At 35.5% G+C, this 13,008-nt stretch overlaps 1 protein-coding gene across 1 annotated transcript in view; it reads left to right on the top strand.

Moving 5' to 3' along the window:
* LOC107585428 (AP-3 complex subunit beta-1-like) overlaps positions 1-12,624 on the top strand; it is a 75,089-nt gene extending 62,465 nt beyond the window's left edge. Inside the window, exons 28-29 of the mRNA XM_016272446.1 lie at positions 7,406-7,532; positions 12,468-12,624. Coding sequence (XP_016127932.1) covers positions 7,406-7,532; positions 12,468-12,624 — 284 coding nt within the window. The remainder of the gene's footprint in view (positions 1-7,405; positions 7,533-12,467) is intronic.
* Positions 12,625-13,008: the final 384 nt, after the last annotated feature.

Here is a 13,008-nt window from a genome sequence, read left to right as displayed (position 1 = left end):
CGCAAAGAAAGAAGGCATAACTTTATTGTTGCTGCCACCGCCATGTTGTGAAGACGCAGTGTTTCATTGCGAATGCGAACCTACCTTGTTTGGCCTTCCAAAAGAGGACGCAACTAGAAATCAGTGGTTAATTAAAGTGAAAATGGAAAATACCAAAATAAAAAGTAGTTCAAAATATGAATAAAAACTATAATATTATCTCAGTGATACTAAAATAATACTTGTATGACTGCATGTAGTTTGAATGAAATCCCAGGTGGACTATCAGGACAGGACTATCTGTTTGGCTGACCAATGACAGACTGGGTACAGGAAACCGATTTAAAAATAGTCATTTATTAAAATATTTAAAAAGATTAATATGTCATGCTTTCCTGTTATGTTATTGGAGTATGCCGTTTTTGAGTGAGAATTTTTAAATTTTTAATACAATTAATCTTTTTTTTGTGTGTGTGTTAGGGAAGTTTTTGATTTTGAATACAGCCAATGTCTTAACCAGTTTTATCAATTTGGGGTAGGGCTATCAATTTTTCTGACCAGTGACAGACTGGGTATGGAAACCTGTTTGAAAACAGTCACTTGTGCATTTTCATGTAACGTTAGTGATGCAGAAATACACACTTCACCTTTAAACTTCTCCTGATCGAATTTGTTCCCACTTCCTTTACGCAACAAACCGTTTCAGCTGATAAAACCAAACACAAGCACGGGAAAACCAAATAAATGGAAGCCAAGAAGAGAAAAGCTTGGTTTGGTGTGCATCTGGCTTGTTCGGATGCCTTTCGGGACTGCGCGTGCACACACACACACACCTGGCCCGTTCGAATACCTTTCTCTGCTTTACGGCCCAACATTAGGCCGACATAATGAAGCAGACGCTCTTCGAAAGAAACGGCGGGTTTGATTTTTCATTTATGCTCAATGGATTCCTGCCTTGTCTTTTTAGAGAGCCGCCTATACCTTCACTCAGGATGACACGCGTGCGCGCACATTTTAATGAGCGAAGAGAGTGCTTCCCGCCTCACTATTTACAGATGAGGAACAGGAAGTAAGGCGCTTTTTATAGCCAATCATTTATTCTTAATTGGTTGCTGTGGCAAAGGCTTTTAGCATAAGCCGCGCTATATTCATTTACTCCACATTTTCTCTATAATAGAGCCTAATGGACAGATTTAAGACTTTAAATGAGCACTCTCAAAACCTTGCCCCCTAAACGAGAGAGCGTGTGTGTGTGTGTGTTTGGACGTATCACTGTGCACTCTCACATTCACGCCGTTTGAAAGCCAAGCTGAAGTGGGCCGCAGTTTGTGCCTTTCAGAAAGAAAAGCACCCAGTCCGTCTGTGTTTTTTAAGTGCAACACAACATTTTCATTTAGTCCAGTTTGGACGCATTAAGCTGTATTGTCTGCGCGTTTCCCTGAAGAAGCTTGTTAAGGAGCAGCGGCGTGCTGCTTTTATATGCTTGTTACCATTCGACGAGGCTTATTCACGCCGTCTCCGGCAAATGTCCTGCACGGCCACCGCGTTTCTCCGCTCGTTTTAGTCTTAATCAAGTCTAGTGGTCCAACGCAGCTCACAAATAACACATGCTCTTACCGAAGGCCGAGATTGTTTTGACCCCCAGTATCTTTCGTTCTGTGCTCGTCAGATGTTAAATATGAAAGAATGCACACGTATACATGCAAGGTTTGTCATGCTACGATTCGTAGGTACACTTTCATTTTTAAGCGTTATGCAGAACAGATGTTTCTGGTGTTTCCTTTAGTTTGAGTACATCGATTCAAGTTTTAAGGTTTTAAAAGGGATAGTTCATTCAGAAATGAACATTCAGTCATTGTTTACTCACTCTTATGTTGTTTTAAACTCAAAGGATTTTTCCCCCCAGTGGAGCACATAAGATATTTTGAAAAATCTTCTGAAGACATACAGAAATTTTGGTATATTGATTACACAAAACTAAAGTGGCAAATCTCCCTCCTTTGTGCCTCTCAAATCTTTTTACTTAAATATAGCGCTTCTTTTTTTTTTTTTGTAGTTTTGTGAACTTTTTTTGTCATTATTTTTTAGCATGACAGTCCATATATACATTGTCATTCAAAAGATTTGGGCTCAGTAGAAATGAATACATTTATTCAATAAGGATGCATTACATTGATCAAAAGTGACATTAAAGACATTTATAATGTTACAAAATATTTCAAATGCTGTTCTTTTGAACTTTGTTTTCATCAAATAATTCTGAAATTTAAAAAAAACCAACACATTTTCACAAACATTAAGCAGCTTTTTAAAACATTGATAATAGAAGTTTCTAGAGCAGCAAATCAGCATATTAGAATGATTTCTGAAGAATCGTGTGACTGGAGTAAATACTGTAAATAATATGCACTATAAGTAATATCATGTTTTTGCTGAGCATAAGACTTTTGAAAACATTAAAACATCTTACAGACCCCACACTTTTGAACATTTTTCATCTTTCAAATTCATAAACAAGCACCTGCTGCTATATACAACAGATACTGTATATGCTCAAAACTTACCAATGGCTCTTCTAAGTTTGAATCCAACTTGAGCTCCCCGATGGGGTCGGTGTTGCTAAAAAAAAAGTCTCCCTAGAAGGTGCCTAAATCTAACACAACCTACTTTTTGGAATGTCATCAAAAAGACAAATTGTTCCTAAGTAAAGTAAATTTTTAAATTTTTTTTTATTCCTAAAAAGCAAAGTTTTATAGGGTATAATTAGGCATTTGGGATGCATGTACTTGTATGAATCCTTCGAACATTTATAAAGAGATATTTTGCGGAGAAATTACCATAGGACATCTTCTGACTTTGTAAAGGACTGTAGCAGCCAAAACTTTCATACGCGCACAAACACACACACTCAGCCTTCCTGCTGACACACAGACAAACTTATTTGTCTCGGTCTCATATATGCACACAAACACCGTGACGTTTGGTCTGGACTTTGGGGCAGTCTGATGCAGGCTAATTTAATTATAAAATATGAGCGAATATGAAAGCACCTTGAGAAGCATTAAAATCTTCCTCACAAGGGCACACGGGCTGAGTGGAAATCAATGCCCGCAGGTCTGTGGAAAAGGCCTATATTTCATTTAGAATACGCAATCGGGCAAATGAGAGCATGTCATCAATCACACGGCTGTTTCTTAACAGACGTCCCGAAAAAACTCTCCTTTATCCTTCCTCTACAAACCCTGAGACACTTGTACACTCATAAACAAATGACTGAGATGTGACTTTTATTCAGTTTTAAATCTTTTTGTAAGGCCGTTTAGATGTTAACCGACTCATGTAGTCTTGAACCGGAAATAACAAATCAATATAATTAGATACACATTTCATTTGAGTGGCCTCTCAGTGTTAGACTGTGAAATACAGATTCTCTATGTCCCACAGTCCCAGCTGGTGTCCTTTTTACTCAGAAATCTCTTTTTAGGGCTGTATTTGCCTTCATTGTCCCATTTATGTGCAACTCTGACACCAACGGATTCAATATATAGTTTCTATTTCTGAGTTAGAGTTAGGGTTAATAGCATTATTAGCTATTTATGCACAAAGTCACACACTTTCAGTATTTAATGGTACCTGCTGGTCCAGTAGAGCTAATTGACCCAGTTCTTTAGTGGATTGTGGGTGTTTGTGGGGTGCAGTTCTTCTGTTTGGCAGCAGGGAGCAGCACTGCTTCTGTCTACAGCCACTGCGGGAGAATGCCAGAAATCCAGGGGAGCCGCTTCTAAATGAGCTTGAAAAACAGAGACTGTTCTTGTCCTTCTCTAGATCACAGAAGGAAAACATTCTGTCCTCTCTGTTACTAAACAGAGACCGAATGAATCACAGCTATTCTCACTGTTGTTTTTTTAGCAAGCCGAACCACAGTAGTCATAAATAATCATAGTAGTGGACATACCACATATAAGATGCTTTGTGTGTGTGTGTGTGTGTGTGTTTAGTGTTAGTTGGTGGATTGACTGAACAACTAGTCAACTAATCTGCCTTTTTATTGCAAAAAAGTATTATAGTGCTAACGAAAAAACAGTGATGTAAGGATATTGCTGCTTTAAAAGGACTGCTGCTTTTAACCAGGCATTTATTGACGCAGCTGCCGAATTGTGCATTTATATATAACAATAATTTGATATTTTATTTAATAAAATATCATATAAAATATAATAATAATTAGATTTTTTTAATAATATAAATGTTGATATTTTATTATAAAGTATAAAATATATTAATATATTAATAAAGTATAATATATATATATATATATATATATATATATATAAATTGAGATAAATAAATTGATATAGATAGATATATAGATGTGTATATATATATATTCACAAATATATCTTATAATCTTATATACACAAAAATCTATACATGTATTATATATTTCTGTATTATGTGTTCAGTTGAACTAATAGTACAAGAGAATTATTGGTAGCTGATTAATAACATATAAGACATTTAGAACTTTGTAATTGGTCAAATTAAAGAGCAACTTGTTTATTATGAAAAAATGTTTAGATTAGCTTTTTTTTGGGGCCAAACTCTATATTATAGCAGGACAACAGGTAGATCAACATCTGTCCTCCTTTAAAATGTCAATTGAGATTCTTCAAGGGTTGTTTCAGTACGTTCTTCACCGAGTCATCACTAACTTTTGAGTAGTGTTGTGATATCTGTCTCCTAGTTCTCCGCTCTCCTACACTGTTTCATGTGTGTTTGTGTCAGATTTCATGCATGCTCTTTAGTTTAGGTGCACTTTTCTCCTCTGTCTGTTAGTTCGTTAGTCAGCAGCTGTGTGAGTGGAATTTGTTTCAGGGAAGAGGAGAGAAGCTTGTCCTTCATTTTGGAGAGGGACAGCTGGTCATCTGGTCACTCACATTAACCTCTATTAGTACAGAGGACTCTTAAAACAGACACACGCGCTCTCACACACAAACATACTTGGCACAGACATTTGGCAATTGATGACTAAAACCCTCTCTGCAGATTTGAGGACACAGAGGAACAAGATAGCAGAATAAGACTTTACCATATGGTGCATCCAGTGCGAAACATTTGCTTTCATGGCTAGTTTCTGAATGCTGGCTTTTGGAAATTTAGTGATAGTGGTTAACCGTTATGGGTCAGTGATGACCAGTACCAATCTTATAGGACTAAGTAGCTTCTAAATCTGAAGGAAACATGTCACCCCAAAATAGAAAAGAAATATTCTACATAAAGAATATGAAGGCCATTTTAGGACCATTAATTATTAGTTATATATTAGTGTTTTTTTTACATGTTTAGAATAATTAAAATTATATTAATGCACTGTTCTTATTTTTTTTGTTGTTGAAATATTTAATATATTGCTATATTCATTAATGTATATGTTTTAATGTTTTGATATATAAAAGTAATATTTTCTTATACTTATTCAGTGCCAATTTATGATATAATTGGATATATTTTATATATATATTTATGTTTAGTATACATTTTCATTTCCGCATGTACCAAAAAAAAAATGGATCTTTGTAACTTTTTTTTTTTTATAAAGGTAATACAGTAGGTACTACCATGGTTCATAAATACGGAAATATGTCACTATTCTTCACATTGTATTAATGATTATGAATATTTATTTTATTTTATTTATAACATTATGGAAAGCAGAATTAGAGAAATGTACTTAATTGTCATGAATATTCACATTTCAAAAAGGCTTTATTTTACTTTAAGTAGAATAAAAGTTTTATAAATGTATATATTTGTACTTATTTTTTATTTTATTTTTATTTATTTGTTTGTTTATTTTGTGACATTCGTCCACTTACATTAACATGTTTGTGACTCTACTAATCGAACCCGTTATTAATAAAATAGCTCCAATAAATTGGCCTGAGCACTGTTTCTTAGGTCTGTCTGTGTAAGTGAATGATAACTGTTGCGTATGAACAGGAATCTTACTAGTCCAGTCTTTAAGGTTGACTAAAGAGGCGACAGTCATTTAGTCTGTCTCTCTCTGATTAGGAGCAAGTGTTAGCGCGCGTGTGTGTGTGTGTGTGGATCGAAAGCGGTCCGGCTGGCCAGCGGCGGGCTTCTGCTTTGCTTTTCTTCCCACAGCCTCAATTAATCCAGTTCAGAGGCCCAGTGGTGACAGACCAGAATACCAATGACCCATTTAGAGCCTGAACCACACCGTATACAACACAAACACACACACACACACACTGAGTAAAGCTGCTGTGTGTGTGAATATTTGTTTTATGTGAGAATGAGCGACAGATAGAAAGAGTTAAACCGAATAACTGTCCAGCTGTAATTGTACTGTGTTTGTTTGTCTATATTTGTGTATGTATGTTTAGAGACCACTGAAATGAAGTGGCTTTGGGTTATATCACTCACACACACACACACACACACACACACATGCTGTGCCTCAGGGCCGTGTTAAGTGCGTGTGTAAATAAGACTTTTATAAACTGACTCCATTAGTAGAGCCGCAGGGACTGAGATATCAGAGTGTCAGCAGCACACTGACAGCACAGATATAATACGCTAGATCTGAAATATCTGTATATATGTGTCTGTCTGTCTATAGAACTATCTATATACTGTATGTCTGTTCATATATCGACCTGTCTGTGGTTCTGTCTATCTAGCTATCGTTTTGACTGTCTATCTATCGGTCTATCGTTCTATTTATAGTTCTATCTATCTATCGTTCTATCTATCGTTCTGTCTGTCTATCATTCTGTCTGTGTATCGTTATTTCTGTCTATCATTGTTTCTATCTATCGTTCTATCTATCTATCTATCGGTCTGTCTGTCTGTCTGTCTGTCTGTCTATCTATCGTTCTGTCTGTGTCTGTCTGTCTGTCTGTCTATCTATCTATCGTTCTGTCTGTGTCTTGTCTATCTATTTATCTATATCGCTCTATCGTTCTATCTATTGTTCTATCGTTATTTCTATCTATCTGTCTATCTGTCTGTCTCTGTCGTTATTTCTATCTATCTATCTATTGTTATTTCTATCTATCGTTCTATCTTTCGTTCTATCTATCGTTCTGTCTGTAATGTAACATTTGTGTGTGTGTGTGTGTGTGTGTGTGTGCGTGTGTGTGCTGATTGTCAGATGTGACACCCTCTCCAGTTGGTTAGCAGTGGCTCTGACGGCTCTTGTGTCTCATGCTGTCATGGCTAAATGGTGGCCATTGTGTGTGTGTGTGTGTGTGTGTGTGTGTGTGTGTGTGTGTGTGAGACAGAGAATTTGGGAGTAAAAGAGGGGCCTCCTGGTGGGGTGGGGGGTGTGTGTGCTTCTCAGTGCTAAATAGTGTCCCCGTGTGTGAGGGTGTGTGCTAAACGGTTGATTGTTGTATAATAGGCTGTGTAAATGGGAGGCAGATGGCAGTGTATCAGGCACGTGGGTCCCCCTCAGTGAGAGAGGGAACGAGAGACAGACAGGAAGGAGGTACAAGGGCACAGAGGTCGGACAGGGTCGTGTCTGCACTGTCAGTGGATCCGCGTGTGGTGCATTCACTAGTGTTTCCAGTCTGTGACGTTACCACGGTTACTGGACACCAGGAATTCTCCCACAGCGCTATGGAACAGTTCATTAGTACAGTTCATCTCTATTATTACTCTAGCTCACTCTGGTTTACTTGCATCATACCGATGACCGATATTGATTTTTTTTTTTTATAACCGATACCGATGCCAATTATTTGTATGTTTATGTGCCCGATAACCGTTATGCAGAACCTATATTTATTTACTGTTATAAAGTAAATAAATGACTAAGTGAAGTAAGAACATACTTCACTTTGGTTTTTCCTCTTTTGTTTTTTTTTTTAAGTGTTGAAAATTGGCAGTCTTTCATGTTAAATTTAATCTTCATATTACAACAATAAAAAAACATTTTATTTATAAAAAGCATCAACAGCAACAACACTAATATTAACAATAAGCTAAATAAATGTTGAATGTCTAATGTTTTCAAATGGAGAAAATAAATAAAGGACAGGAGTCATATCAACTTCATTTTAAACTACAGTTTTAGTAGGTTTATAAGGTGTTTAATAGCTACAGAGTGAAGAATAATTCACTGGATAATGTTAATTCACTGAATAATATTCTCCGGAATATTGGAATATAACAAACAAAACATTGTATTTTATTGCATTTCTCAACTGGAATGTTATATCAGAATTATTAATAATGTTTTTGTCCTTCTAGATTATGAAATGCCTGCTGACAGCGCGGTTTATCTATGCAGTTACACAGAACTATACTCAAACTGCGATCGTTCGCGGTTATAATAAATAATTAATTTCCATAGAGTTGTGTTTATTTAGATGCTTATTAGCGAAATAATGGTTATATAGTAAATGTTAATACAATTTAGGGTGTTTTAAACAAGTGAATCTTGTTAAAAGTTACATGCGGTGGCCGTGCTGGAGCATTTCCTGAGCATCAACCGCATCAACCTGGTGAGTGAACAGCAATATGAAAGCGGCTTCACGAGACTAATGATGAGCAAATATACAACAGAGAGAGAATTCAATTCAGCACTTTTATTTCCAACATGTGCTCATTCATGGCAGTATTATTTAACTCATGCAAAGTTACATCTTTATTGGGAGAGGACTTGACGGATTACGTGACTCTGACTTCACGAGACTAACGATGAGCATAGACAATAGAGAGAGAATTCAAATCAGCACTTTTATTTCCAACATGCGCTCATTCATATTTGCATATTATTTAATTCAGGCAAAGTTACGTCTTTATCGGGACAGAATTTGATGGATTATTTTACATGACTCCGTGAGTTGGTCTCTATTTCTTAGAGCCAAGCTGCATAAACTACACATCTGGCATTTATGTAATGCATCTAATTTGTGCATAAATGGCTGTTATGTTCAATAAAGTTTACTAACTACAGCAAATCAAGTACCTGCACCATGCCGTTGTTGTTGTCTCGTCTCCCCTCAGACGCCGTGCTGCAATGGCGATACTGCGTGCAATTCTCAAAACACCCACAAGATGGCGGCGTTTATCGGTGAAGCCGATATTACAAAACCGATATCCGATTATGGTAAAATGCTTAAATGTCGGGAAAAATATCGGTAAATCGATATATCGGTTGATCTCTAATTGTAACACATCCATTTACATTTTAGCAATAGGTTTTATTTAGCATTTTAAAATCAACGGTTCTTTTCCGAGATGTTTGGTCAAAAAGTGTTCCAGTCGTGTGAAAATAAACCTGTTCACCCTGTTGCACATCACCCATAGAGGTCAACTATTATCCTTAGTTTACATAACACTGAGAACTGTTCTGCTTTTCATTCCATTTGAAACAGTCCTTCTGTTAGACAGTTTTATTTAGATAGTTGTTTGGAGAATGTGTCATTAGCAAGCCGTTTAGAAAAAAAAATCATTATGATGATTATTTGTTTGGTTGGTTTAATGATCATTTATTTGTTTTTCTATTTTATTTTATTTTTTATTTTTCTTTACATTTTGTTAATTTTTTACCATGAAGATTATTTCTTTATTTATTCATCCATCCATTTATCCATTCATTTTTTGTTATTTATTTATTTATTTTTTATTTGTTTGTTTTTATTTTATATTTTGTTTTATTTCTTTCATTTTTTTTACTGTAAATATTTTTATATTTGTTTGTTTGGTTTAATTAGCATTTGTTTGTTTGTTTGTTTTCTATTTTATTTTTTATTTCCTCAATGTTATTAATTTTTTTACCATGAAGAGTATTTGTTTGTTTTTTGTTGTTTGTTTATTTTTGTCATTTTCATTTGTTTTCATTTTTATTTGTTTTCATTTTAGATTTTGTTTTGTATTTCCTTTGTTTGTTTTATTTAATTTAGTTAGTTTATTTTTACCATGAAGATTATTTGTTTGGTTTAATTTCATTATAATTTTATTTGTTTGTTTGTTTATAGTTTTCATTTTTAGTTTTATTTCTTACATTTTTTATTAGTTTTATTTTATATAGTTTTGCATTTTATTTTATTTTTTGTTTTATTTATTTTTATATTGCACTTTATTTCACTGAATGAATGTATCTGATTTGCATTAAGCACTCAACTTCTACTAAATATCAGTGGCTATATCTACTAGCAGAAGAGGCTTGTGTTTTATTGCACATATAGCAACTCCATTGTGCCCTAACATCGTTTTCTTTCGAATATTGCACAACGTCTCTAAGCTTATTGTTTAAAGTACATGAAATGCATTGTGTTTTGCTTTCTTTCAGGTATGCTACATTTTTGCAGATCCCAATGAAAGTTTGCATTGCTTGTGTACTACTACAGCTTACAGTTGCAACTTGTGTACTGCAAAGAGTCTTTTTGGATAAACATGTCTCCTAAATGACTACATGTAAAAAGTAAAGCATACTTAGTTTTTGCTATTAATGTGAAACGACAAAGCAGAATGAATCGCCAATGAAAATCACAGTTCTATTTGCATAATCATTTCTCTACTGATGTGAATGGCCTTTAATGCTGCATCATAGATATCACACATTAAGTCCCTTGGAGCTTTTATTAAAATCATAATATTGCTCAGTACGCTTTACTCCATCTCCACTGAAGTTGATCTAGTCCTCTGCACTCTATTTAGTGCACACCCCCACACTTTGCTCCCTGTCTGTGAGAGGCTACTGGGTCGAGTCTGTGAGTGACGGGAGTGTGTCCCTTGGCCCCTAATAGCTTCTTAATCAGACCAAATAATAGACTGCCATGCCTGTTCATCTCACACACACACACACACACACTCTCTCTCCAGTGCTCACATATGGGTATGGCACATAATTATGCACTTTATTAAATATATTTGTTAATCAATGTATTTATTTACATAATTATTCACATACTTATTTACATACTTATTCATTGTTATTAACAGTTGGAAACCCAATATTTGTTTTGGAAAGTATTTTACGCAAATAATTTATTATTACACAGTATATGTTTATAAACCTATATTTTTTTATATAATAAGTAAGCCTATGCATGCATTATATTATGGGGAAGTCGTGGCCTAATGGTTAGAGAGTCGGACTCATAACCCAAAGGCTGTGGGTTCAAGTCTCGTACCGGCAGGGATTGTCGGTGGGGGGAGTGAATGTACAGCGCTCTCTTCCACCTTCAATACCACGACTGAGGTGCCCTTGAGCAAGGCACCGAACCCCCAACTGCTCCCCGGGCGCCGCAGCATAAATGGCTGCCCACTGCTCCTTGTGTGTGTGTGTTCACTGCTGTGTGTGTGCACTTTGGATGGGTAAATGCAGAGCACTAATTCCGAGTATGGGTCACCATACTTGGCCACATGTCACTTCACTATATTATATGATATTATATTTTATATTATTTTACATTATATTATATTTTATTAAATGAGTTATGGCATATGGAGTAGAATTTACCTACATAATTAAAAAAAATGTGTGTGTGTGTATCTTTCTCTCTCTCTCTCTCTCTCTCTCTCTCTATATATATATATATGTGTGTGTGTGTGTCTCTCTGTCTCTTTCTATGTGTGGGTCTCTCTATATGTGTGTGTCTCTCTGTCTCTCTATATATATAAATGTGTGTGTGTGTCTTTCTCTCTCTCTCTCTCTCTCTCTCTCTCTCTCTATATATATATATATATATATATATATATATATATGTGTGTGTGTGTGTCTCTGTCTCTCTCTATATGTGTGTGTCTCTCTCTCGCTCTCTTTTATGTGTGTGTGTGTGTTGTATTATATATGTATTTATTTTCAAAAATCTGAGTCTCATCAATGTTTGTTTTCATCAATGTCTACATCAATTTGTTTTATTTGACATTGATTCAAACATGATAAATACTAGGATATTTTGTAAATCTTTAATATATTACCACTAACTGTTGTTTGGCTATTATCATTATCACCTTCTTTTCAGACCATTAGTCATTAAATCCTCTGCGAACACTGCAAATATATTCATTGTGGCAGGCACCTTTAATTTATTCTCTAATTAAGTTTATAATAATCTCATTCACAGTTCATTTCATGTACGTAATTTCAAGTTCGTTGGTTACGTCTTTTTTGTCTTTTGAAGAGCCATTTTTGGGAGAATATAAACTAATAAATTGTGCACAATAAGATTAAAGGTATTGGTTAAGTAAATTGTGTCCATTTCGAAATAATTGTATTGTTTGAATGTTTTATATTTCTCTCTGTTGAAGTAATTTTCACAGATATTTTAAGTCAATCCTGAATCTATTTGAGGTTTTCTCTCTGACGCCAACATTAAAACCTTACTGTATGTTTTAAAATTGCTCTTTTATACTATTTAAACTTGTTAGTCACCATGAAAATAGCCAAGGAAGCTGACATGGTGTCAAAAAGCCAACCAACCAATCCATTTTTGTGTGTGTATTTCCAGGTTTGCCGGTAAGACGGTGGGTTCTGGATGTCTGGTCCTGGTGTCGGTGGCCCTGAAGGATCCTGATGCTGGGATCACCATCAACACAGAGAAAACAGTGATGGCCTCTATGCTCCTGCGACAGGTTAAAATCACCCTGACCAACAGCGGCCCTTAGAAAGACCTGTTCACATGTTCAGTCACGGACAAATGCTGTATTCAAATATAGCTCGCTCTGGTTATAATGACACTTGGGAGGATTTGTATTGTTTTGAGAAGATGACAGACAGAGGGCTTCATATCTGTTCTCGTTTCAAGAGACTTTATGCCCAAAAATGTGCTTTGCGTAAGTCTCTGCTTTCATTACGGCCGAGTCAATGTTCTCTGCTAATCTGTGAGATTTGACCATATTCAGAAAGGCTTTTTTAGCACAGTTTTTATTTGTTGTTATGATTTCATTTCGACACATTTCCCAGATGACATGATGCTGGCTAACTAGTATGTGCTGCTTTCTGTCTGCTCTCTGTGTGGCCAAAACATGCAAAGTTTCAATCCTATGTGA

Source organism: Sinocyclocheilus grahami, unplaced genomic scaffold (assembly GCF_001515645.1).
Source record: "Sinocyclocheilus grahami isolate Dianchi unplaced genomic scaffold, SAMN03320097.WGS_v1.1 scaffold70.1, whole genome shotgun sequence".
Lineage (NCBI taxonomy): Eukaryota > Metazoa > Chordata > Actinopteri > Cypriniformes > Cyprinidae > Sinocyclocheilus > Sinocyclocheilus grahami.
The sequence above is the reverse complement of the archived record's forward strand: the minus strand, read 5'-3'. Positions and strand labels throughout refer to the sequence as shown.